The sequence below is a fragment of the Pongo pygmaeus genome, chromosome 2, assembly GCF_028885625.2.
Source record: "Pongo pygmaeus isolate AG05252 chromosome 2, NHGRI_mPonPyg2-v2.0_pri, whole genome shotgun sequence".
In the NCBI taxonomy this organism is placed as follows: Eukaryota; Metazoa; Chordata; class Mammalia; order Primates; family Hominidae; genus Pongo; species Pongo pygmaeus.
The window spans coordinates 78,861,497-78,889,067 of record NC_085930.1 but is presented as its reverse complement, the minus strand read 5'-3'; the positions used below and the strand labels follow the sequence as shown (position 1 = coordinate 78,889,067).

Genomic DNA, 27,571 nt, shown 5'->3' with positions numbered 1-27,571 from the left:
TGTAAATGTGTGAGTTGTATAAACACCATCTACTTCTCTCTCCGTTTCCTTTTCTTTTCTTTTCTTTCTTTTTTTTTTTTAAGAGTCTTGTTCTGTCACCCAGGCTGCAGTGCAGTGGCCCAATCTCGACTCACTGCAACCTCCGCCTCCTGGCTTCTAGCAATTCTTCCGCCTCAGCCTCCTGAGTAGCTGGGATTACAGGTGCAAGCTGCCACACCCGGCTAACTTTCTGTATTTTAGTAGAGACTGGGTTTCCCCGTGTTGCCCAAGCTGGTCTCGAACTCCTGAGCTCAGGCAATCCACCCGCCTCGGCCTCCCAAAGTGCTAGGATTATAGGCGTGAGCCACTGCGCCTGGCCTCCCTGTTTCTTTTCTTAAGTGAGGATCCTGATTTTATACTTCCAGACTACTGAGAGGGATTGAGTTGGGTTGTGGGGTAAGATATGGAGGTCTAAGGAAGCAGAACAGAAAGGATAACTGATATGGGTAGGCTTTGTGTCCCCACCCAAATCTCATCTTGAATTGTAATCCCCATAATCCCCATGTGTTGAGGTAACTGAATTATGCGGACAGTTTGCCCATGCTGTTCTAGTGATAGTGAGTGAGTTCTCACGAGATCTTAAGGTTTTATAAGAGACTCTTCTTCCTTGGCTCGGCTCTTCTCCTTCCTGACACTCTGTGAAGAAATGCCTTGCTGCTTCTTTGCCTTCTGCCATGATTGTAAGTTTCCTGAGGCCTCCTCAGCCATGTGATTCAATTAGGCCTCTTTTCTTTATAAATTACCCAGTCCCTGGCAGTTCTTAATAGCAGTATGAAAACGGACTATTACAACAACTTTCCCCAAAACGCATCTGGAACTATGGGGTGCGGATTGGGGTATGTCTTAGAGTTGCCTAGGCTTACATTTGTTAAATTCATTTTTAATTGATTTACAATTAAAAATGTAATTATCATCATGATTTATTGTAGACACAGTAATCACACAACTGATAAACATACAATGGATAAAGTAAACACACAACTGATAAAAAGATTTCTTCAAATAATACTAATCCTTATTGAATGCTGAACTGTTACTTTTTTCCTTTATATTCTATTCTACTCTATTCTATTCCATCTGATGTGCTTTATCCTACTTTTAAAAATGCTAGACATAAACTACTACTATGTTCATATCATCACAACATCAATGGGTTCTTATCCCCAATTTGATAAGCTTTGGTCTAGAAACCTTCTCTCCTGCCACCAGTGCCCCAGATTATTTTAGGAGGGAATGGGTGACAACTGCAAGATATTTATTTCATTTCCTTTTCTTAGGAATGAAACCAACCTTGGCAATGTAAGAAAAAATATAAGCATCTTAAAAATTGAAAGAGTATCACTGGGCCCAAGATACAGTAAAGACAAGAGAGCCCTCCTCAAATCTACTGAACTGCTACCTCTGTAGCCTCAGGGAGAAGAGAAATACTGTGTATTGCCAATAATGTTGGCAAACAAAAACACATTTTATTTTGCTTTGAAAAGCACTGTTTCTTAGAGCTATACAGTATGGAACAAAATCCCTCTTCATTATATATTCTTAGTTAATAAACACCTGGACATTCTAAAATGTCAACCTATGGAGGGAAAATAAACATGGGATGCTAGGCCCAGTATTACACACTTTGAATTTGCTAAATCACCTAATTCTAAGTGACTATTAAGCACTCTGAATAAAAAAGTGGTGCTCCTTTTCTTTCTTTTTTTTTGAGATGGGGTCTTGTTCTGTTGCCCAGGCTGGAGTGCAGTGATGCAACCTCCATGTCCCGAGTTCAAGCAATTCTCCTGCCTCAGCCTCCTGAGTAGCTGGGATTATGGGCACACGCCATCATGCCCGACTAATTTTTGTATTTTTAGTGGAGACAGGGTTTCACCATGTGGGCCAGGCTGGTCTCAAACTCCTGACCTCGTGATCCACCCACCTTGGTCTCCCAAAGTGCTGGGATTACAGGCATGAGCCACTGTGCCCGGCTTCCTTTTAATTCTTATTGCTTTCCTTAATAATGGCACAGATTATAAATAAGTAACCCACAGGGCTAGAGAGGATGAGTTAAACTGGAATCTCTCTATACTTTTTTGGTACCACCGTTTTGGAAGAAGCATTTGGTAGTATGTATGAGAAGCCACCAAATTGTGTAAGGAAGTCTGAGGAAACTCTGCTCTCAATACTTTCATTCATCCTCCCTCATTATCTCCCTTGTAGTAATCATTCCTCATTCTGAATTCCTAGAACAATGTTTGTGTATTTTACTCATCACAATATCGTTATCCTATAATATATTACATTTACTTGTTTTTCACTCTTATCATCCTCATCCCCGGGCTTTATGCTTTCAGAAGATAGTAACCATATTTAACACACACTTCTTCTAACCTCTTAGCATACCTATTTTATATACATATATATATACACACATATATATGTTTTCATATATATACATATGAAAACTTGGTAAATTAGCAGTTGTCTGGGAATCTCCCTGGGTCTGTAGGTGTGTTTACTTAAGCATCATTGCAGATGGTTTTAATTTACAAAATGTTATAGCTGATCACAGAAAGACTTCTGACTTTCCTGAGACCACCCTAATCAGATACACTTATCTCCAACTGTAATTTATGCATCCAACTATAAAACAATTCATTATATAAAAATATGAACATACAACAGAAGCATATTCAATGAATGTGTCTATGACTCTCACGAAACACCTTTACTGTGTCCTTACAGAGGCATCCACTGTCATTAGGCAGTTATTTCTGTTAAGCAGTTTGCAGATTCTTGATCACCTACACCCCGTGCACACCCTTCTGAGTACCATCAATACAAGTACAAGACAGGACTAGCTTCATGAAAGTACATACAAAAATAGCACTTTCAACAGCAATAGCACCCTAATAGTAATCTTTTGCAAACCTCAGAGTGCTGAACTAAAGTCCCTTTTCTGCATTTTAATGACTTGTTTGAAAGTAACAGCTGCCTGAGACATTAAAACAAAACAAAATAAAAAATGCTGAGTTCTGCTTGGTGTTTCACTTACTCAAATCTCTAAGAATGTTTACTGTGGTTAAAGTTACCTTCAAGAAGGGTCAGCATTTGCAAAGGCCTTACTATTCCTACGGAATGTATCTTTTGTCAAAATATCCCCAAATCTTTGAGAAATCATTTATGCAAGCTATGAATTTAGTTAACAAGTAATCAACAAGCAATTCTTACTTTAATCTAAATCTTCCAAAGTTAGGATTCAAACCAGTCACCTGCTGGCTGCCTGGACACATTCCACATCTCGGTCCCTTCATCTCAGTTTGAGCTTTGGGTCTGCTTTTCAGACAGACCTGGGCTAGTTTGTTTTTTTCAAGTTTTTGCAAATCACAAATTCTACAATCATATGATACGTATATGACCTATCATAGATACTGGGAATTTGGGTTTGCAGAGCTGCACGATGGTGGCTATTGGGCCAAATCTATCTTGAACACTTCTTAAATTTGGATCAAAGAATTTCAGGAGGAGAGAAAACACTTCCTTTAAATTGAATGGCTTCATTTAAAAAAAATCCAGAGATTTAGGCATAAAGTCAAATTTCACCTCTTACAAACAAAAAACAAAGGTCTAGCAATCTTCAACTCAGCAGTTCCATATCGATAGAGCACAATTTCCACATTCATAGACTACAGCCCTACAGGGAGTAAGACATCCATGGATGTCAGCAAGAAATTCACATATAATTACTTGCAAAATAAGTTGGTTTATCAAATAACATATCTTGGATTGATTTATGTCATTCTTCCTCCTGGAATATTTTTGCCCTTTATCCTTCAAGGCATAAAGTCTTGAAGGTACATCTAAGTATAATCCCACTTTATCAGAAATTCAATTCAACACATCTCTACAAGAAGTAACATAAATAAATACATAAATTAGCCTGGTGTGGTGGTGTGCCTGTAGTCCCAGCTACTTGGGAGGGCTGAAGCCAGAGGATTGCTGGGCCCAGGTGTTCAAGGTTATAGTGAACTATGATCTTACCACTACACTTCAGCTTGCGTGAAGTGAGACCCCTGTCTCTAAAAACAAAGGAACATTTCATAACATGTGAAAATTATATAAAATTTGAATTTTAATGTCCCTCAATAAAATGTTATTGGAACACAGCCACATTGACTTGTTTATATACTGTCTATAGCTGTTTTACACATTACAAGGGCAGAGTTGAGTAGTTATGACAGAGACTACATGGCCCACAAAGCTGAGAATATTTACTATCTAGCACATGTTATGAAAAATTCTGCTGACCCCAGCTTTAGGAAGGATCATGTCTACTAGGAGGAACAGTGGCTCCGGACCACAATAAACATGATTTTTTTTTTCCCACTAATATTCCATTTAGCTTTAGGCAAGTCATTTAAGCTCTCTGAGCCACTGAATTCTCTACTGTTATATGGGAATGATATCTATAATATAGGACTTTTGATGCAAAGATAAGCAGTATTTTTTCACTGCAGCAGTGGCAATGCAATAAATGTTATTTGATATTATTATTGCATTTTTTTACTTAGCGCTGCATCAAACTTTTAATTACCTCTGACTGAGGAATCGTAATTTATGGGAAGCAGTCTAATATGTGATTTTATTCATTATAGCCTCCTATATACATGGCCTGAAAAATAGGATGGAATTGTCATTATCTTCATGGTAGTTGTGAATACTGGTACCTGTGTTCAGTTATCTGGTTTGAGCAAACAAATGCAAGTATTAAGTCTGAGACAAAAGGTCCCTATTAATCTGTGGAAGGTAGTAACTTCAAAAAGAGGGGGAAAAGGGGGAATCAGTATAATGCCCACTGGATCAGCTCCCATTGAGAGACAATTCTCCAGCAAGTATTTACTTTCTACCCTTTCTTCAAATAATTACTCACCAAAGTAATATCAATGGGAAACTCAACAAAATAAGCAGCAAAGAGCTTTCAAAAACCCCATGAGGCAGAAAAAAAGCATTAGATTCTTTTATACTGTTGTTTCTCTTCTCCCATAATAGAAATAATGTCCATAGCACTGAGTATTCTTATTTGTTTGGCTGCATAATCAAGCAAAAAAAAAAAAAAAAACAAAGAAAGAAACATGTCATTTGTGGCCTTGTATATGCTGCACTAAAATTATTCCTTAACGAAAAAATAGATGTTCACTCAGAAACCCACACAGTACACTGTTCAACAGTCAATGCTTCATAATTATCTACATAATTATGCTCCACTTAATACCACTTCTCTCTCGTTTTGTACATATGTCTGAGCTTAAATATCGCTTGCAAGTGTGCAGACACTCGCTCACACACACTCATGGGATAAGAATGAAAAGTTCTATTTTGCCATAGAGTGAAGAAGTCATGCAAGGTATTTTAATATCCACTAAAAAATTTAATAATGAAAAACTTATTTGGAGACAAAATCTAGGAGCTCTGCTTCAAAAGCTTAAGGCTAACGTGAAAACACACAAATGTTGCCATCTCTCTTTACTTACTGGGTGACATACTCAGACTGCCCTTTCAGTCAAAAAAGTTTTCAGAACAAGACAGAATGCATGATGTTGCCGTGAACAAAGTAAAAAAGGAAAAGACTATTCCCAGGATTCATGTGCTTTTGGACTAAAACTTTAATTGTACCAGTGCTTCCATGTCCACAAGTGACACCAATCAATGTCACAATGGCAGCAACTGATCCCAGAGTTGCCTGATGCCTTAAGTTCAGCGAATAGCAGCTTTCACCACAACCTCCCTGCTTATAAGACTGGAGGAGCAAATAATGTACACATGCTTAGAATAAACAATGAGTAACTAACCAGAGCCATTTATAAAATGGCAGCCTACATATTCCACTCTCTCAGGTCAGCAGACACTAAAAAGCTGTCCAGGTAAAGGCATCAAACAGTCACAAAGTTCAGGGAATATGGTTTCATGTGTTAACACACCATTTCACACCCCCATAACTAGCCCTCAAGAGCTTCCACAAATAAGGGCTGGATCTTCAATGGCTGTGCAAGCAGTCCAAAAAAAAAAAGAGCAGCTTCCTAAAAAGAAATAGTTTTACAAGGGCACTCACCATTAGCTGAGGCCCAGGTCAGCCCATGCAAAAAGTTTGTTTTGAACTGTCCTTGTAGTTAAGAGGAATAAATTGCCTCCTATTAAAGTGACAGGTAGGAATATTACTTTTGTCACCCCTAGTCCTATAAATAAAGTAAACCCACATGGTATAAAGAGAAAGTAATAAGTCAAATGCCAAGATAAGAGCTTACTTCCTTAGTTGCCAGGCAAAAGTTGGAAACACATTGGGACGTCTAATGGCCAGCTAGGGGTACAGAATTTTTTTGACTTTTTTTTTTTTTTTTTGGTCAACATCAGGTTTATTGTTTTCCTTCTTTTCAAGTGATAAATATCAACAATGTAGTATAACCAAAAATCAGTGTTTAATATTTAATAAAGTGTTACTTTTTCAAAACTAATAGAACATTGAGGAAAGATGTCATATTCACCAATATTTCGGACTTAACCGTCTAACATGAAATCACATGTGCATAGTGGGATCACAATGATACAAAATTGGACAACCGAATTTGTAACGCAATGGCAGTGATAATATCCTCCAATAATTGTCAACAATTTGACAGACCAAGGAATCAATAATAAGGATGTTGAATAATCTTCATTTATATATTTATCTACTGATAGAGAAATAAATTCTAACAATCTCTCCATTTCTAGAAGTCATTTGCCATTTCACTGTACACTCTTCAAAGAAATTAATACGATGTTTTGTAGCCATTATTAGTTGGTCTTAGGCCAAATGAAAAAACTGGCAACCATTACACAATCAGCCACCTTAGGAAAATATCTGGGCTATACTTTTCCTTACCACAGTTGGCAAATAACTTCTAAAAGTTGTTCATTAACATGACACTGCTTTAAAATGATAAGAATAACACCACAAAAGATAAAATGACTCTATCTTCTCCCATAGTTACATCCAATTACACAACCAGATGCTTATATATGTAGGGATGCATGTGTAACTTGATTTTTCTCTACTGTATATAGTTCTCGCAAAATAATTTTAAATTTAAAATATCTCTATTTAAAATAGTATCCAGTGTTAGATTTGTAACCACAGAGTTCTGTCACTATGCATTGTCTCAAACTTAGTATTGGTTGATATTCAAAGGAAGCAAAATGCAGAGAAGTGAAAATAAATGGTTTTACATACCTATCTGTGGGAAAAGAGATGACACACAGCAACTTAGGCCTAACAAAACAAGAGCAGGGAGCTCTGCCAGTTCTCAAATTAAAATATGCAACCATTTTTTGAGTTAGAATTTTGCCTCGAAAGTAATACAGAATGCAGAAATGGTCCTTAGAAATGAATATTTTCTTATGTTCAAGCTTTGAATTTCTGGATGTGGGGAGGGAGTTGGGTATGTGGAAAGTTTGAAAAGAATAAACATTGGAAAAGTGCTCTAGTTAATAGAGGAAGGGACCCTCAAGGGATACCCCACAGGATTTTTCACTCCATAGAGTCTGAATGTTATATCAAGCAAAAAGAAAATTTTTAAAACTCAGAGGAAAAAGAACATAGAAAGTATGTGGGAGATAGACACTGCACAGTTGAAATGAGAATTACAGAAAAACATATGTAAAATACCTCACACAGGGCCTACCTCTGAAGATGGTCAAGTGACAGTGGCCATTACTTGTATGCAAGCTTCAAGACAATGACTGGCAACTGATAATCATGAGGAAATGGCCTCTTTCCACACTGGTGAGCATTTTCATACCATCAAACTCATATCATTATTGGCAAGATGGCATACACATACTATAAAGGAAATGCACATCCTGTTTAAGGACCCAATCTCCCAAACACTCAGTAGTGGGTGAAATAAATCAGCAAGAATTATTTGATGCAAGAAACCATTAGTATGTGTTCACTATTCATTCCAAAAGAGCAGTGTACAGTCTTCAAGAGGGAAAAACAAGGTAGGTGAACATAGCAGCCAGGGCTTGAACATATCAAATATCTACACTGTGAATGAAATTCTGATTCACTAAGCCAATTGGCATGTCAAGGAAATTCCTAGCCAGTTGATCTCAATGAACCCTCAAGTTTTTTTTGACTTAGAAGCAGCTCTATCTGAAAGAATTCATTTTCCTTTCAGCAACCCAACCTTTCTGGGAAGTTCAGCGTTTGACCATTCACTTAAGGCTTTTCACCTTGAGAACACTTACTAGTTGAAAATCTTCAGAGGTATTTTCAAAAGACAACTCTCCTCAACTCCTCTCAGTGCACACCCAGGTCTTTGTGCACACGCACATCTGTCTCCCAATCGCTGATAAGTATCAACAGTCTCCTTTACCTACCACCAAGGAGGAACCACTTGGTTCTTTTCTGTAGAAGAATGTACAACACACCATACAGATGAAAGGCTTAGTGCAGCTGAAAACCCCCTAGATGAAGATTCAGGCAGTCTAGAAAAAGCCCTACTGAGTCAATAACAAGCTATGTGACTTTGAACAAGTACCTGAAATGCTCTAGACCCCACTGTGTCATCTACAACATGGGCAAGCCTGGAATGCACACAGATATGCATGTAAATACAGTTGACTTCTGAACTACACAGCTTTGAATTGCACAAGTCCACATTTGCATGGATTTTCTTTTGCCTCTGCCACCACTGAGACAGCAAGAGCAACCCCCCCCTTCTTCTTCCTCCCCAGTCTACTCAATGTGAAGACGATGAGGATGAAGACCTTTAGGATGATCCACTTCCACTTAATGAATAGTAACTACATTTTCTCTTCCTTATAATTTTCTTAATAACATTGTCTTTTTTCTAGCTTACTTTACTGTAAGAATACAGAATATAATACATATAACATACCAAATATGTGTTAATTGACTATTTTATTGGTAAGACTTCTGGTCAACAGTAGGCTCTAAGTATAACAGTTAAGTTTTGGGGGAGTTAAAAGTTATACGCAGATTTTCATACTTGGGGGGAAGGTCAACACACCTACTGAGATGGGGCAGAGATCCTTCTTAGGAGCCTGCCAGGCCTTCCCAAGCCTAGAAGTAAAGAAAAATCTTGAGTTCCTTCAAGGGAAATTCCAGGCGCTGAGCTAGCCCTGATAAGTAAATGAGCAACTTGGTAAGTAAGAACATAGTAATAGCTTAAAACAATATCCAAGGAAGTTAGAGTCACAAGATGTCTGGCTCCTCTAGAAACTAAAGACAACATCTTAATATATGACCCTGAGCTGTTTTTCAGTAAGAGGGACCTTTACCAAATGGAACCTCTGGCCTATAGACCTCAGATAAGGGGGAAATGAGGACTGAACCCTGACCACAGCTCCTGGTTCTAAATTTCTTCCTGAGGGCCCCAGAGGAAGTCATGCCCATAGGCCAGACCTTAACAGTCCTTTCTGCTGACTCCAAGTTTTTAGACAAAGCTTCACTTTCTTAACCAAACTCAAATCAGAGAGCCAGAATCCATCTAGGAGAGGGACCTGTAACCTCCCTCTCCTCTTGCTTCAAGATACCCACCTTTTTAAGCCAAACCAATGTATAACCTGCATGTGCTGACTTACGATCTGGCCTTTAACTTCTGCTTTTCTGAAATTTATCACTACCTTTAAAAATTCTTGCTTATAAAACACTGAGGAGGTCAGGTCTTAAGTGTGAGCTGCCCAATTCTCCTTGCTTGGCTGCCTGCAAATAAACACTCTCCTTTCTCCCACTGCAAAGCCTTGGTGTGGATGTTTGGCTTTACTGCACCAGGAAAGCAGACGGTTCATTTACTGAACTGTCCGTTCAGTAACACTAACACCCATATTGTGCTAGGGTCAACTGCATACATGTGTACATGTAAGTAAATATAATTCAGTTTTATCAAAGTATTATAGACCTCAATGTATTTTTTCCCCTCTTAAAGCCCTACATTCCAGTAATTCAAGGCTTCCTACTCACAAGCCTCAGTGGCTTTTCCTCAGACATCCTCTTTTTCCACCTCTCCCTTTTCCTGAACTACTTCCTCAATTTCCAAGATATCCTGCTGCACTAGAGATCCTTCCACATCTCTGTTCAATCTTTTGTAAGCTCTCCCACTTCACCCTGGGTTCTGGCCTGCCCCTTTCATTTAATTCTCCATGCTTCATCCTTAAACCTTCTCCTCAGTTGCTGTCACTAGGCAAACACCTCCCTATCTTGATCTCCTGCAATGATACCCACCCCTTGTGAACATACCAGCTTCCGTTCTTTTGCTTTCAACAGACTTCCTACTCAGGGGTATTTAAAAACACTTTTATGTGGTGAGTACTTTAAGACAGCTTAACACTTAGGCAACAGTCAAATTCATTTGAGTGAGCACTTTATTTGCAGGAGTCACTTAACTAATCAACAGATACTTTTGAGATTGCTATTTTAAGAACTAAATAAAATTGTGGGTTGTATTTAACCTTAAATGTTTGTTGAACTCTAATAGCACTTGCAATATATTTTTTAAGTTCCCCACATGCCTTCTTAGTCACCATGAAGCTTACAAAATATCCAATATGTGGAGTTATCAATGATCAAGGTTATAAGAACAAAATACACCAACAATGTTTGCATCTTTTACTGATTCTCACATGTGTACTCTGATAAACTGTCAAGATTTAAATGGTATAAATGAAAAGCAATTCAAGATTTAGTCTGCTGCAATAGAGAGGATGATTTGAAATAAGTTTATCTGTAAAAACATGGAGGATGTCAAGATTTATATGCAGGGATCAGTGACATCTCCATTCCACCAGTAACAATGCTATCAAATCATATTACACTGTGTACAAAAAATACAGAAGAAATGACAGCCATTTGAGTTTATGACAATTGCTTACTCAAAGTGCCACATCCAACACCAGAAACTCACAACGTTCCAAATCTGCTTTGAGATTAACTGCAGTCCAGAGGCATTCTTGATCATTTTCTCAGTGATTATAAGAGTGGTGTTATTAAAACCACCAAATGAAAAATACTCCTCAATCATTTCAGGAAGAACTTGAAAAGTTTATTTTGCTTTCAAAGCATTCCTTAATCACTATTAAGGGAAGACTAGTTCAGAAATTCATTCACATTTGCATGACATAGAACGGATGAATGCTATGATTGAAAGCATTTGAAGATGTGTGTCAGCAGTCTTGGGCTGTATTTGCATACATTGTAACTATCACTGTGAAAACAAGCAGCCCAAATATGTGAATTTTGTGGGCATGTGTTGTCCATGACTAAATCTACAATACTAAAGTAAGCCAATGTTCCTGTTTGGTGACCATGTATTTTATCCTTCATTATAGTATCGATAATTTTTAAAAAATGATTTCATGAAAGTAATCTAAATTATCTCATATAGTATGATCTGTAGTCTCAATTATAATAGGCTTAAGTGTATATTTATATGGACATAGGCCTCCATTGCCTTTCTAATTCCCTAAAGAGGCAAATATAAAGTTCAGAGGTCCATACATTACATATATTTACATGTATAATTACACACACGGAAACATATGTACATATATGTGAAAATATACATAATTACATATAATTTGTCACACGTAAATTAATCCGATTCTCCCTTACAAATCCTTATAACGTTTTACCACCACATCTAGAGAATAAGTTGACCTTTAAATTCTTTATGATGTCTTCACATCTTACTAAAGTGGACACTGCTTTTTCTATATATTTGTTCATAAATATGTAAAACATTTCTCAAAAATGCTGAAACACAATACAAATTGCACATAATGTAAAATTACAACTAAAAATGTGAAACCTTTAAAAGCTGATCTCATTTTCTTTTGCTGCCTTTCTACTTTCTAAGTATGTCTTCCTCTTTCTGAGTATGTCTTTCTGTGAATGTCTCCTCAACTATTTGGAAAATTTCAACATTGCTTTTACAAAATTTAATATCATAAACAGTAATACTGCTGCAGTATATTTTCTGTCACTTTTGCTCCTTTTCCTAAAACAGAGATTATATTTGAAACTTTATAAATGAAGAAAAGACTCCAAGAATAAAATATTTCACTATATTGAACTTTTTCCAAAGCCCATTTGAAAGTCAGAAATTTTTAAACAACTATTCTTTTTGTCCTCAGTACTTGATGAGTAGCAGTCAATGAAAATGTTTTAGGAACAAAATGGAGGCATCACGATAAAAATCTGTAAAAACTATAAAAAAATCTTTCTTTTAAAAGTTAAAGATTTTAATCTGTAACTATTATTGATTATGGATTTTTGCTATATATTATCATGTAAATATTTAAAGCATGTTTGAACTTTGACATAAGAGCCCAAAAGTCTACTCCAATCTATTCATGTCTTTAAATAACATGTGTTTTACCTGTCTACTCCATTTGGCCTCATTCTGCACTCATTTTATTCTTTTAGAAAAGTCTCAAGCTACTTTTTTCTTAGGTTCCTCAGGTATCATGAAGAAATTATGTTTATGTAGAAAAGTGGTCTTCTAAGGAGATGAGTATTGAATTTTAGGGTGATGATTTTTATAACTTACTTTCAAATGGGTTAGCCAAAATAAGTAGACAGATTAAGAAAAAAGGAAAAAGCACACATTCATACATATATATACAGAAGAAATATAGTAAAATGGTACAATAGCTACATCTCAATGATACCTACAGATGTATTCATTCATTGTATTATTGTTTCAGCTTTTTTGGTGCTTGAGAATATCATAAAAAGAGGGAAAACAAAATAAAATAAACAAAAAGTTAGTTATATATACACTATTTTAAAAAAACTCTTCACTTACTTATTTCTCCAGAAAATAAAATTAAATTAACAAAAGAAAATACAACAAATGATTTGTAATAGTTGCTTTTGTATGTGTCAAAGATGATAATTTTTTCATTTTTTCTTTCTACTTTATTCTAAATTTCAAATTTTCCAAAATTAAAAAAGAAAATTGTATCCATATTCAGTTTTGGTCCTTTAGATAAGTTATTTGCTAAAAGTAAAACATATGAAAATACCAGCACTTTTTAAATTTATATGCTCCTTTATATGTGAGATCTCACCTCTTTATGTTCCTTTGGAAAAAAAAAGTCACAAATTAACATGCTCAAATTTGATGTTATATTCATAATACCAAAGCATAATATTATAGTAGATCTGTAATATCAGATGTCATTATATTTGCTATGGAAATAAAAATGGCTTACAAAAATAAGGGAAGGAATAAGAACCCAGTTATCAGATTAGAGAATTTAAATTTTCCTTTTGGGGGGAAAAACATTTGTTTTTCTTTGCTATTGGTGGAGTTTTATTTCAACATCTAAAAATTATGTAAGCATATGACTCGAGTATACTTCTAACCTCAACTTAGAAAATACAGGATTTTTTTTACCTCCTAAGCAGCCAATGAATGAAAGCAGGATCAACTGTTTCCATGGAAATATCATCTTTAATTGCCAAATGCAAGAGTAACTCTTGTCCAGTCTCTGATGAATAGAATGCTTTGTCTTCAGGTAAATCCTTTAATCTGTAAAATATATGTACAAAGAAGTTCGTTAAAAAAAAAAAAGCTGCTTAAAAAAAGAGATTTTCTTCTTTTCGTAAAAACTGTTTATCATTTGGAGACACTGAAAACCCTCAGATAAAACAAATATGTTTTAATACAAAATAGAGGACACTTGAAATGTAGATACTTAAAAAACATGTAACTCATAGGTAGATGGAAATGATCTTATAGAATTTGAAATGTTTACCAGTACTAAAATATTAAGTTTTAATATATTAATTATTAAAACTTTTGCTAGATAATTTCAAGAAAGAAAACATTAACCTAAAATTCTAACTTTTTCCATTTTCTCTAACGATAGCATTCTGGCAAAACTAACAGCGTCAAATAAGCAGAAATCTTGAAGCACTAATTTTTGCAGTTTCTGAATTCCTAATAAAGCATGCAAATTATAGATAGCATTATCAGTGTCCATCTTAGACCTATTTTTTTAGAAAACTGCAGAAAGCTCCCAATTATATATGCTGTGTAAAACAGATTTTAAAATGCTAATGGTAGAAAATGTTCAGTCTGAGAACCTTGCAAATGAAACCATTTTCTTTTTTGCTTTAATTTTCATAAACTTGAATATGTTGGTTGAGAGGAAATAATTATGTGAAAGTCTTGTGTCATTCTGAGTGGCCACTCAAAACTAGTTAAGCTGCATGGTTAACGATCAAGTATGCGCGATACACAGACCTAAATCTCTGGACTCCTACAATTCAGTTGGTACCACACAGGGAATTAATGATTTTAAAGTTTGCTACTTTAGTAAGGAACGGACACAACTCTCTGATTCAGCAGCGCTACTGATTGAGCTGTTTTAGCTGTCACTGACCCAAAGAGAGAACTCAGCCTCCTGTAGACAGTGGTTCCCAACAATGGGTTCCTAACATGTGGCATATGCAATCAGATATTATGTACGTCCCAAATAATAAGAACTCAAATAATAAAAATATGACAACTTGAAAAATATATACTTAAAATAATACGTTAGGTCATCATTCCTATAAGATGTTCTTAGGTGCCTGCAATCTAATATATATTCTGGGTAGGATGTAAGAGATGGAATTGTGGCTAGAATGCCTAGGCATCACTCTCTCTAGGTCCACTGGAATCTGAAACAAGTGAAAATACAACTGAGAACTACTGTTCTAAGAATTTCAGGTTAACAACTTACAGTAGTACCATTGACATTTAACCTTCACTCAATATCCCCACTGCTGCAAACTGCATGTCTCAGTTTGGGTTTCACAACACAAATAAGACAAAATGAATTCAAGTGCAAGTAATTTACTTGGGAAGTGAAGAACAAAAACAGACAGGATGGGGAAGTAAGATAGGAAAAGGAAGGCAGCTTAGAAAGGGTGAAATATAAAGCCTTCTAACACCATGGGTGACTGGAAGTCCAGTTCTTACAGAACCCATGCCTGAGAGTCATCCAAGAGTCATCTCTGAGTTATTCTTGCAAAGGGGCAAGGCAGCTGGAGTATTTACACCAATTCCCATAATAGTAGTAATTGCCCAGTACTTGTAATCTCCTACTAGGGCAGTAAATAACTCCAGAGGTGGAAAAAGAAAAAAAAAAGGGAAGAAATGCATATGCTAGCTATTAAAAGTGGTGTGTGCACTGAAGTGATGAAGGCAAGAGGATGAGTAGGGCACACGTAGTATCTGCTACACTGTGCATAGAAAACAGACTTTTTGAAGTTATTTTTAACAGCATCAGGTCCCAGGTGATTGATGGCCAAAATTATTGAATAATTTAAATATAGGGGGGAGAGACACACATTCCACCTCAATCAATCACTATACTGCTCAAGCCTTTCCAGTGGCTGATTTTCCCTGCTTGGACCAAAGGGCCTCAGGTATCTTGCCTTCCTTCCTTCCTTCTTCTGCTCAATCAATGACATATCCTGTGTCCACAATTATTTTCAATTACTAATTTAAATGATAACTGAAATCATTCTAGATTAGATTTAATTTATAACTGACAGCCATAGTTTTTCTCCTAATCATGCATTTGAGGAAACCGTGGTCCAAAAATCAGGAGAAAGATGAAACACATACAAACATGCATACACATATAGATAGATAAGAGTGGAAAACCAATAATATTTTTTAAATTATCAAATAAAATACAATGCTAACTAGTCATAAAAGGCATGTGAAACATGAGATACATTAATCTGATACATATATATGTCTAAGACTCATGAGAAGCTAGGAAATGATAGTAACACGCACTGAAGTCTAGGGACAATGGGTAAGACTCGACCACTGCAAAGGCTTGAGGAGTACATTGATTGAACTGGTACTTCCTTCTTCAAAGAAGTTATAGCTATCCAGTACACACACGAAATCTAACTTAGAAAGAATTCGGCAATAACAGAATAACAGACTTAAAAAGAATAGGTAGTTGGGAATTTCAGGAAAGGAACGGGAAACTCTAGCAAACAATTGTGCAGTAACGTTGCCATTATCATCCTCATCTTTAATATCAAAAACTATTCAAATAAATATATGAAGCTCTACCTTATGTCATTTGGAAAAAAATACATGGTCTGCGTCCTAATATTGTAATGGGAAAAGAGAATATTATAAACTCTTATAAATAAGATAAGGAGTAAATTACTATATTGATTGATAAATCTCTGAAGGTAGAACCACAGTTTACCCATCACTGGTTGCTCCAATGTTCCAAATACCCTTTCACAGGAGGCTTTCAAGCAATGTTTCTTGCAGAGCTTTAAGAACAATGAATGAGTCACTCAGGAGATTAAATCTTTGCACTGGACATCAAGTGAGTGAAAAGCATTTCTACTGGAACCAAAGGATAAGTCACAGCATGGGATCTGGCCACCATTTGAAAATTGTTTCAGGGAAGTGTATGAGAAGGCATAAAAAAGGTGATTGTTTTCAAAAAACGTTATCTTCCCAACAATCCATTCCCAAGATAACATGTACATTGGTTATATTTAAAACATATAAATGTGTTCCAAGAAGCTCTAAATTATTTTTGAAAACTCATTCATTCAATAAAAACGTATTGAGTACCTCTTCGGTGCTGGGATTACAATTCTAGAGGGAGGTGGAGGTGGTGATGGGATTGTCAGGAGACTGATAATCCCCGTACTCATGGAATTTATCAACTATTGCCAGTGACACCTTGTTTAAACGAGTATGGGGCATTTATAAATTGCCTACGTGAAAGGTACAGTGGAGGGGTAGACGTTTCTATGAAAGCCTAAATGAGAACAGTCCTCATCAGGAAGGTTAGGGAAAACTTCTCTGAGGAACTGGGGTACAGAGGAAGAAAAGAAGAGATGACATAATGAGGTGTGTGTATGTGCTGCAGAGTGAGGGAAGGAGGAAATTTTCCTAGTGTAGACAAGTACTTGGTATGGATTTATGAGGTGGCAGATAGGCCTGTGAGTAGCTAATGTCTGGACACTACTCCCCCATTAACTACTACTTATCTCCATGCTGTACCAGGACCCCACCACACCTCTCTGGAGCCAACCAAAAGTCTCAGCAGAGGCCTCCAGAATCCTGCTCTAGCCCATGTCACTTTGGATTGACCAGTATGCATGCCCTACTGCTGGTTAAATATTTTAACAATCACCTCTGGGCATAGGAAATAGAATATGCAAAGGCCCTGTGGCTTAGGTGCTCATGGTATGTTTCTGCTGTCAGGTTGCACAAACAGAAAGAAGACTAAAGAGATGAAATACACGTGGCAAAGCTCAGCGTGGTATGAAATGAGACTGAAGATGTATGGGGGTCAATCTTGTATGTCTGGCTAAGGGTATTAGTCGCAGAATAAAACCGTTGAAAGGTTAACTGCAAGTTTAATCAGGGAGGTGAAATAATCATATTTGAAATAAACATTCAAATTAGAAATATTATAATCTGTGTCTGGCTTAACAAGATGAAAAGAGAACACATTTTGCAACATACCAATTTTACTCTCACCCACAAATTCGTAGAAATTAGAAACTAGAAAACAATAGACAAAGAATTTGATTTAAGAGAAAAGATATGTTAATACTCATATAATATTCATTTATATGTACACACATGCACACACTGTATAAGGTTTGAAGATAAAAGGAAATGTCATTCAGGAAGATTTTTTAAAATTATGTTGCTTATTTTTAATCAATGTTAAAGTAGGACATTAGCTTTATAAATAATGAAGGTAATTAATACAATCACAGTCTGACTTCTCAGCATTGCCACGTATTGTCACAGAGAGAGGGGACATATTAAAGCTCCCCCCACTTCTGAAATCACAAAGCTAAAATAAATACAAAGGAAGCTACTGAAGCGAGACAAATACAAATCAAAATGTCATCTGCTACAATAAGAATATTCTACTATTCCCAGGAATGTTTTAAGCCAAAGAAAAAATAGATACCCTTTAGAATTTTCCCTGCTAATAGACATTTGCATTTAAGGGCTAAAGCTTAATATATTCACAACATGTTCTCATGGCAATCTTTAAACAGCCCCCAAATTTAGTGCTTATTGACAACCGTACTATCTATTCTTAATGTCAGCTGAGCTAAAAAATGCTAGACCTTGGACTCAAAACCAAAAATGCTCTAAATAGTTGTGCCTGGTTGCTCTAAAAGAAGGAAGAAACCATTTGTGGCTCATCATATACTTTACAAAACTGCTACTAAGCCTGCAGATATCATGAAATATTGATATGTATTTATTATTTTTAATGTATACAGACAACCTTGAATATCATCTTGGCAAATGCTGAGAGTTACATTTCTTTATGTGGAGAAAGTTTAGGTGTGAGAATGATTTGGCAACATTTCTTTCAGATAACATGTACCTAACAAGCATTTTCTTTCTCAAAGAGAAAAACCCTACAGCAATTTTAACCATAAGGATTGCTTAATACACCACCCTCTCTTGCATCTACAAAAAGTCATCTCCAATTTCGATATTTCAGAAACGAATTATATTTATGAATATATATTATTCCTAATCTTCACCAAAAAAAAACTTGAGCAGGTTAAAGACATTTATTATAGTAAAATATTCAATTATTAGTGGATAAAAATTTGATACCTATGGGCGTTGTACTGTGAATCTTCTAGAACTTACATTAACTCACTCTCATGGTATGCAACTACACTAGCATGGTAGCCAACTAGTTAAGGAGTATACTGGCTTGTTGAGACTGTGTATCCTGTCAGATCAGAAATCATGCATCACATAACCAATTTGTTCATTCGTAGTCACTCACTCATTCACTCATCCATAATCTTCACATCTTCCAGAGATGCAGTTCATCCATTCTGCGTGCTGACCCTGCCTCCCTCCTGCTGAAAACTGGCCAGATAGGTGATGAAAGTTACATGAACTCTGGGCTCCAAATCCAAAATTCTTAAAACAGCTCACCCATCTTTCCTGCACTTCACAAGTGTTCAGTAGCAAAGAGGGAAGGATATCATGTGCCCAGTTTGATGTTACCTTCCATACCCACAGTTCTGTGTTGACCGCAGAACAATGGACAAATAGGGTGAATGCTGGCTGGAAGTTATCCCGTGCTCCCGTGAACACCTACAGCACTTTATATTCTCTCCCTTGACCCTCAACACTTTCAACACCTTCTATTGTATTATTTAAACCATGGCTTCTCTCTCCTACTAGACAATAATCTTCAAAAAATAGTGATTTGTAACCTTTTGTAGGTTAAGGTCCCTTTTCAGAATCAGCCAAATCTACAAACGCATCTATCTCTGTAGTTCAAATGCACATAGACAGACATAAGCTAACTTGTGTGTACTCCACGCTTTATTACACTGAAAAATAATTTCTTTTACATAGGAATCATATGTATATATGTGTATGCCTATATACATATGTGTGTTCATGTGTGTATATCCAAAGATTTCTTGCTTATTTTCATGCATAAATTAATGAAAATTTTATGAAAACGGAAATAAATCTAAACTATACAAATCGAAGAAAAGGAAAATCCTGTTCAAAGAAACAAATATTCCTGAGGTTACTGTTGAAAAACTTGACAAATAAGTTTAAATTATGACATTGTTTTTTATATGGTGAGGTATGTCATCTCTGACATTCTGTTAATTTTTGCTTCTGGTCTTCTAGCAATCACTGGACATAAGTAGTAGCAAACAGAATCAGAGCTCTTGTTGTATGTATATTGCAGTAGATGGGGTGGCAATACAAAAATATTGCCAGAACAATTAAGAAAATGTGTCACATATAGACCATGGAATACTATGCAGCCATAAAAAATGATGAGTTCATGTCCTTTGTAGGGACATGGATGAAATTGGAAATAATCATTCTCAGTAAACTATCATAAGGACAAAAAACCAAACACCACATGTTCTCACTCATAGGTGGGAACTGAACAATGAGAACACATGGACACAGGAAGGGGAACATCACACTCTGGGGAGTGTTGTGGGGTGGGGAGAGGGGCGAGGGATAGCATTAGGAGATATACCTAATGCTAAATGGCGAGTTAATGGGTGCAGCACACCAGCATGGCACATGTATACATATGTAGCTAACCTACACATTGTGCACATGTACCCTAAAACTTAAAGAATAATAATAATAATAATAATAATAATAATAATAAAAATATTGCCAGAACATTCTGAAATGCTATGTGTTGGTTTCAGAGCTTCTTTCAATTTGTCCTCAACTCAAAGAGATCTTCTCTGGCAAGACCAACATCACTGATGCTATGCCAGAAAAAAGTTACAAAGCTGTTTTTCAATTGATTCCACTAGTTTCAACCAAGTGCAAGCTAAAGGGACAAGACACAGTTACCTAATTATGCCAACCGACATGCTTCAAAATGTTAGATAACATGTCAACACTTTTTAAGTATACTTTACAAAGGGTTTGCTTCAATGTTCTTGCTTTGCTTTAAACCTCAAATTAACTTGGCCAATTCCAGGTCACACTGCTTTACAAGCCTCTCTGCACTTATGGATGACTATTTGTACTTGACATGCAATAACGTCTGTCGCTTGTAGCATGTTTCAAGACAAGCTTTTTGTTTAAGAGCAAGTCTGAGTTTCAACAGTGTTGCAGGATTCTGAAAGCAACTCTTCATCCCTGAAGGAGAACAGCACTGTCTAATGCTTTTCCAAGGTAGCCAAATCTAAGGTGCTTTTTTGGAACATTTTTTAAGTGTCATTATTTTCCTAAAAATAACCTTTACACATAAAAGGAACTTAGACTTTAGGGTCTTACTACATTTAGTGATGAAAGGAAAACTAAATGATAAGCAACTTCTATGATCTATTCTTTTCCAAGACATCTTCCAAGTTAAACATGAAACAAAATGAACAAAGACAAATTTAAATAATTATAAAGGGTATGTAGATTTTCCTTCCCTTTGATTCAATGGGAAATTATTCCAGACCTCCTTGTACGATAATGAAGAATGTACCTTTGCTAAGTCTACATAACAACATTCCTTGCCACCATATATTTACTTAGGATTTAAAAATAGCTTTATAATATAATATAATATAAATGTTTTTCTGCAAAGACAATTTTACAATACCAGGAAGGAAACTAAATAGTAATGTAATAATACTAACTTTTATGGAGTGCCCATTATGTGCCAGGCACTGCTGTAAGTGCTTCCTATATATTAACCCACTATAATCCTCACAGCCACTCATGGGGATCTTTCTGTTATCACCCCCCATTTTTCAGATAAAGAAATAGAGACACAGGTGGGTGAACAAATCTGTCAAAGAGAAGATAGAAACTGTGTACTTACAACATATTTTCCCCACACAATAGATACCAAAGGGAATGCTTAAGTAATCAGATCATTAGAGAGCCATAAAGTATAACCTGATATTTTATGTATTTTCAAAGGTCTGTATTAATATAACTGGCAATTGAAAGTTTAATTTCAGTTACTTCTTCTGTAAAGGGAAAGGACTTGACTATTAACATAAAAATTCCACTGCTTGATTTCAAGCATATGCACTGCAGTAATGCACCATCCCTATAATAGGCACGAATGTAGAAGAATGCAGCAACTCTCTTTGGGATTAAATGAAAATACTTCAAAGACACAGTAAACCACAAACATAAGGTGCAAAACACTGTGTGCAAAAGAAATATGGGTATTTTTTGTCTCCATATTTGCTGTATATAGTATATATATATACAGCATATATATTTATAACTACACAAAATAGTTCTTGAATGATATATGAGACCTGTTAAAAGCAGTTAACTCTGGGGAGGAAAACTGTGGGGTCAGGAATAGAGAATAGAAAGATAAAAATTTTCACTATACAGTCTCTCAAAAATTTTAAATATTCTTCAGTGTACATATATCTATTATCCAAAGCATTAATAAACTTTTACAATGGGTTAACAATAGAAAAGTAATGTATCTTCCACGTTGAAATATTTCAAACAGTACAGAGCTCAACACGTGGCACTGAAATTTTGTTTGCATAGTCACTACCTCAGCTGCCTGGGTCATGTGTTTAGAAACTTTACCAACTGGAAAATATAGTGGCAACTCTAAGAATCCATTTTGTTTTAGCTTGACATGTATGTAGGTGCCGTAAATTCACTTTTAGAATTAAAATGTTTTTATATAGTTATCAAAATAATTTACTTATTATTTGAGTGGTTCCTCAGTCTCATTCTAAAGGTTTTCTGAAACTACTGAGAGGTTACCACTAAGGATAATGTCCCAGTAATCTGCCACAAAAATTTGTAAAATCATTTATTACACTAGTGTTCACAGTGGTATAAATTATGAAATGAAACATTTTTAAAAGAAAAAAAACCAATTTATTCCTAAAATGGTAAAATGTGAAAAATCTGTAAACAATATTTTTTTGGGAGTTGAGTAGAAAAAGGTAAATGAAATGAAAAGTCCTAAAGAGAACTTTTTGGCTGAAATAGAAAGAGTTTCAACATTGAGTTATAACTTTGCACACTAGTCCAGACCATTCTGTTCCTCACCTCATAATCATGGAAGGAGAGTGATCTTGGGGAAAAACTCAAATTCACTGAGTAGAAAAAGGTAAATGAAATCAAAAGTGCTAACGAGAACTTTCTGGCTGAAATAGAAAGAGTTTCAACATTGAGTTCTAACTGTGCACACTAGCCCAGACCATTCTGTTCCTCACCTCATAATCCTGGAAGGAGAGTGATCTTGGGGAAAAACTCAAATTCACTGCGTGCCTGCAGCATGTCAGGTATAAGCACAGAGAAAGAATATTTTAAAATAACTTCATGTCTTCAAGGCACTTACACTCTCAAGTAGCACATTGACCATAAATACAATTATACTACATTTTAATAAGAGATTCTAGACTGGAAGACAGAGGTCTGTAACAGGATGCTCATGCGAAGTTTCCTGGACCACCAAGACTCAGCAGGTATTACATCCCAAAGGGAGGTGCCAGAAAGAAGTGTAAACATTTAAAAGAGATCCTGCAAAACCATTTGCCTGGTTCTCACGGCTCACTCACATCAGAGTTGTCCAGAGACTGAGTAGAGGCTTTGAGAAAGGGGTGTCTTTGGAAAGAACTCTTCCTCACAGAGAGGAAGGCAGGTACTCCTTTTAAGTTGCACTTTAAGGTTACACATCAAGGAGACCACAGAGAGCTGCCTTTGGAGGGATGCAGTGGTCTGGGATGATATCAAATGAGACCACTAAATGAGAATGAGAGCACGCTGGAGCCAAATAGAGGGTTGCAACTGGTGAAGGAAAGGGATTCTCAGAGATGTTAGAGGCACAGAATACATGATGTTTCCTGTGCGCCAGACACACACGGGTGAGTGCCTGTGGAATGTCGTTATTATACATCCTGGGCAGGAGAACCCCCTTCTGGGGAAAAGAAACCTCACAGAGGACCTAGTGTATCTCTGGACTTATGGGGGCTGAGAAAGAAGGAAGTGGCTAGCTGGGGTGGGGAAGAGGGAGAATGTAGCACTACATTCAGGGAACTGAGTGGGAAATATCCCCAGTGTTTTGGAATCTCAAGTGAACCCATGGAAGAACCACTGGAAGAAAATGCCAGTTCTACACTTTTAGCAAGTCCAAAGTGACATGATGCTAAGCCACTACAACAGGATCCATCAAGTTGAACTTGCTGGTCTCCTTTCTTCTCTTCCGGGCAAAATACTTAGCAGAATTGGAATTACCGAGTTGGGGCAAGCAGTGTAGGTGAGCTACATGAGAAAAGAAGCCAAAACATTATTTCTTTAACTGTAGACCTTCCCTCCGCACCAGCTTAGCACCAGGGAGGGAGATTAGTTTTCCCTTTAAATAAAGTTTTACCTTTTAACTATTACATAAGACAGGACATTTTAATTTTTTTGCTTGAAATTGTATCCCTTACCTAAGCATTATCAGAAGTGGAGTGGGTGGGGCTACCTGAGTTTTCATCTGCAGCAGGAAAGGAGCTAAGAGAAGAACTCCCATAGCAGGCAGGAAAGACTAGAAAGCTGACTTAGGGTTACATCTCATGAGTGGTGCTTCTTCCATGTAGTTATAGACAGGAAGTACAACCAACAATTAGAAAATGGGGGATATCACAGCGCCATCCTAGAATAGGTAGCATCTGAAGTAATTCTTAGAGAAAAAGGTCGGCTTACCTAGGAGACAAGGAAAGAGATAAACACAGGGACACAGAACAGTGGAAAATCTAGGCCAGATAGGTGATTCATGGAGTGAGAGAAATGACTCAGGGAAAGCCCACAAAGCACTGGGCCGAGGGAGAAGGTTGGAGAAGCCCAATGGTTAAGGGTGTGAGCAGAGGAAGATAAGCTCCCTTCTGTAGAAGACAAAAGGAACATTCTGAGAGTCCCAGTATGACTCACATGTGGACTGTGTTAGGAAAGCTAAGGGTGTAGAGTGTTCAGTTCTGCAAGAGAGTGACAACATTCAAACAGATAGATGTCCTGAGGCTGGGAGTGGGATGGGGCATAACTGCAAATGGGCATGAGGGTTCCTTCTAGTGTGATGGAAACATTCCAAAACAGGATGTGGTGATGGTCGACCATCAAAGTTACTAAGGCACTGAATTGTACACTAATAAGAGTGAATTTAATGGTATGTAAACTTTACCTCAATAAATTTTTTAAGTCATAAAGAAACAGAAAAAACAGGAGGAGGAGGGATAAAGAGAGGGAGAGAGGAAAGAGGAAGGAAGGAAAGAAAATTAATTTGCTAAATAAATGCTTTTCGGGATGTTATCAAGCCCAGATTCAGTGGAGTCTTTGGGAAGGATCAGCCACATAGCGGTGGATAGATGTGTGAATAATGGGTGAGGAACCAGAAACAGAAAGAATCAACTATTCTTTCAATAAGTGAGAATGAGAGAGATGGGATCATGGCTAGAGATGGGTAGAGGGTAAAGAGACAGCCATGATTAATGGTTTTAAGTTGGAAAATTCCTGAGCATACAGTAGATCCCCTTATCTGTGGGGCATACATTCCAAGACCCCCTAGTGGATGCTTGAAACTGCAGATAGTACCAAACCTTATGTATACTTTATTCTTTCCTATATATACATACCTATGATAAAGTTTAATTTAGAAATAAGACAGAGATGAACAACAATAATCAAATAGAACAATTATAGAAATCCACTGTAATAAAAATAAAACAAGGGTGATTTGAACACAACACTGCAATATGGCAACGACTGTTGGCAATGACTTGATCATTGAAATGACTCCTAAGTGACTCACAGGTGGGGAGCATCCACAGCGTGGGTCCCCTGGACAAAGAGAGGATTCAATTCCTCAGCCAGGAAACAGCAGGATGGTGTGAGATTTCATCACACTGCTCAGAATGGCATGCAATCTAAAACTTATGAATTGTTCATTTTGGGAATTTTCCATTTAATATTTTTGGACTACAGCTGACGTTGGGTAACTGAAACCACAGAAAATGATACCTTAGATAAGGGGGGACTACTGTATTCATAAAGTGAGTAGGAAAATTCAAAATGTAAGAAGAAAAAGGTCTGAATTTTTTAAAGGGAAGAGTCTTCTCGGGATTAACATGCATGATAATGATTCCACCTTAGCCAAAATCACATGAGCAAGGTCAAAAGTATGCTGAAAAGCAAACAGAAGTGATGAACTGTATCCCATGGCCAAAACAGAAAAGCTGGCTCTGGGATGGAGGCATTTTCTGGAGAACCATCAGGCTCGTCTTGGAGGATCCTTATCAGTGTCTCCAAGAGGTCACAGAAATGATGATGCCTGGCCAGTGCCAGATGCTCAGCATGTCCTATGTGCCTGTGGTTGTATTTTCATATTCATAGGTAAATTAATTTAGAAACCATAGTTTGATTTTATAGAGTCACTCCATTTTGAGGAGCTCTGGAAACCAACTGCGTACTACCACCATACTTCCTTCTCTTAACTCTGAAACTACTCAGGGAGCTCTCTTAGGCTAAACATACAAGCAAACATGCTCAAAGCACTCAGATACATTTAGGAGGGCTAATAACTAAATATAATACTAATGCAGCACTTCAGAGAATCACTTTACTCCTCAAGATATCCAAACCACAATTCTGGCACTATGGGTGGTAGGTAGATAATAATGGCAAACACTCAAATTGAACATGTGCCAGGCAATACTCTAACTGCTTTTATAAATATGCACACATGTTATGTCATTTACTACCACCACCCCCATATTACAGATGAGATAACTGAGGTAGAAAAACATTAACCAACATTCCCAATTTCATACAGATGCCTGAATCTAGTATTTCCTAGTCAATCCCTGGGTATTATTATTTGGTTTAATCTGTTTCAGGTTTACCCTAAGGCTTGGGAAGAAAGTGGTCCTCTGAAGCTTTGTATTTTTGTTCAAAGCCTAGAGAGGCATAAATGCAAGGTGAGGTAATATTTTTAAGCTCTAGTGTAGAGATTCTCCATTGAGAATGACCTGGGCCCCCAGGAGACACTCAACAATATCTGAGGATGTTTGGGGTAGCCACTTGCTGGGGAGGGATACAGATGAGCTACTGGCACCTAGGGGTTAGGGTTTAGTGATACCACTAAATACTCTGCCATACCACAGGACAGCCACCCACTGCAAACAATTATCCAGCCCAAATGACAATCATGTCAAGGTAAGAATCCCAACTTCAGAGCAGCTTAGTATCATCAGAAGACTGGAGAATCAGCTACCATCCAGCCTAGCTACTTTCTGTTCAGAATTTTACCAAAGAAAGGACACACTTCATCCTTCACATGTTCTGCTCTCATACAACCAGGAGTCTTGTGGGAAAACAGGATCTAAGAGCTTGGTGCACTTCTTAAAACTGACCTTTTTACCAGGTGAAATTCTAAACAAATTAAAAGTAAACAGAATAGCATGAGCCCCTTATGCCCATCACCCAACTTAAAAAAATCAGTATTAATATTCTGCTATTCTTGTTTTGTCTACAGCTCCACTCACCCTCTCATATCCCCACTTTATTTTTTTTTTCATTATTTGCACACAGGTTTTATGTAATTTGCTTACATCAAAATGTAAAAATCTTATCTGTACCATTTTTTAAACATGGAATCTTAAAGAACTATTTTTATTGTAAAATACAGCAAAGATCTTTCCATTTTATGTTAAGCTTCTAAGTCAGTGTTTCTCAAACTGTAGGTTGTGTTTAAGATGCTGTATGTAGAGTTTTTGTTTGTTTTAAACAAATGAAGTAGAATAGAACAGAAACTATTCAGATATACTGAATTTAATGAGTTGGCACTTCTTTGTAAAATGATGCTATAGAAGTGCAATGTACTGTAAGTATTGAGCCCTAAAATAACTTGTTTCTTACTAAGAGAACATTTTTAAATGTGTAAGAGGCAGAATGACTTACAGTTAAGTATGATATATACATATGTAGTCTTGGGC

The 27,571-nt window shown here is 36.7% G+C and overlaps 1 protein-coding gene across 4 annotated transcripts in view; it reads right to left on the bottom strand.

Moving 5' to 3' along the window:
• The window catches only part of CNTN3 (contactin 3), a 353,916-nt gene that overhangs the window by 242,769 nt on the left and 83,576 nt on the right, over positions 1–27,571 (bottom strand). For all 4 annotated transcript variants that reach the window (XM_054483033.2, XM_063661832.1, XM_063661833.1 and 1 more), the window contains exon 2: positions 13,482–13,616. In XM_054483033.2, the coding sequence (XP_054339008.1) occupies positions 13,482–13,536 (55 nt within the window). In that variant the 5' untranslated portion in view covers positions 13,537–13,616. The remainder of the gene's footprint in view (positions 1–13,481; positions 13,617–27,571) is intronic.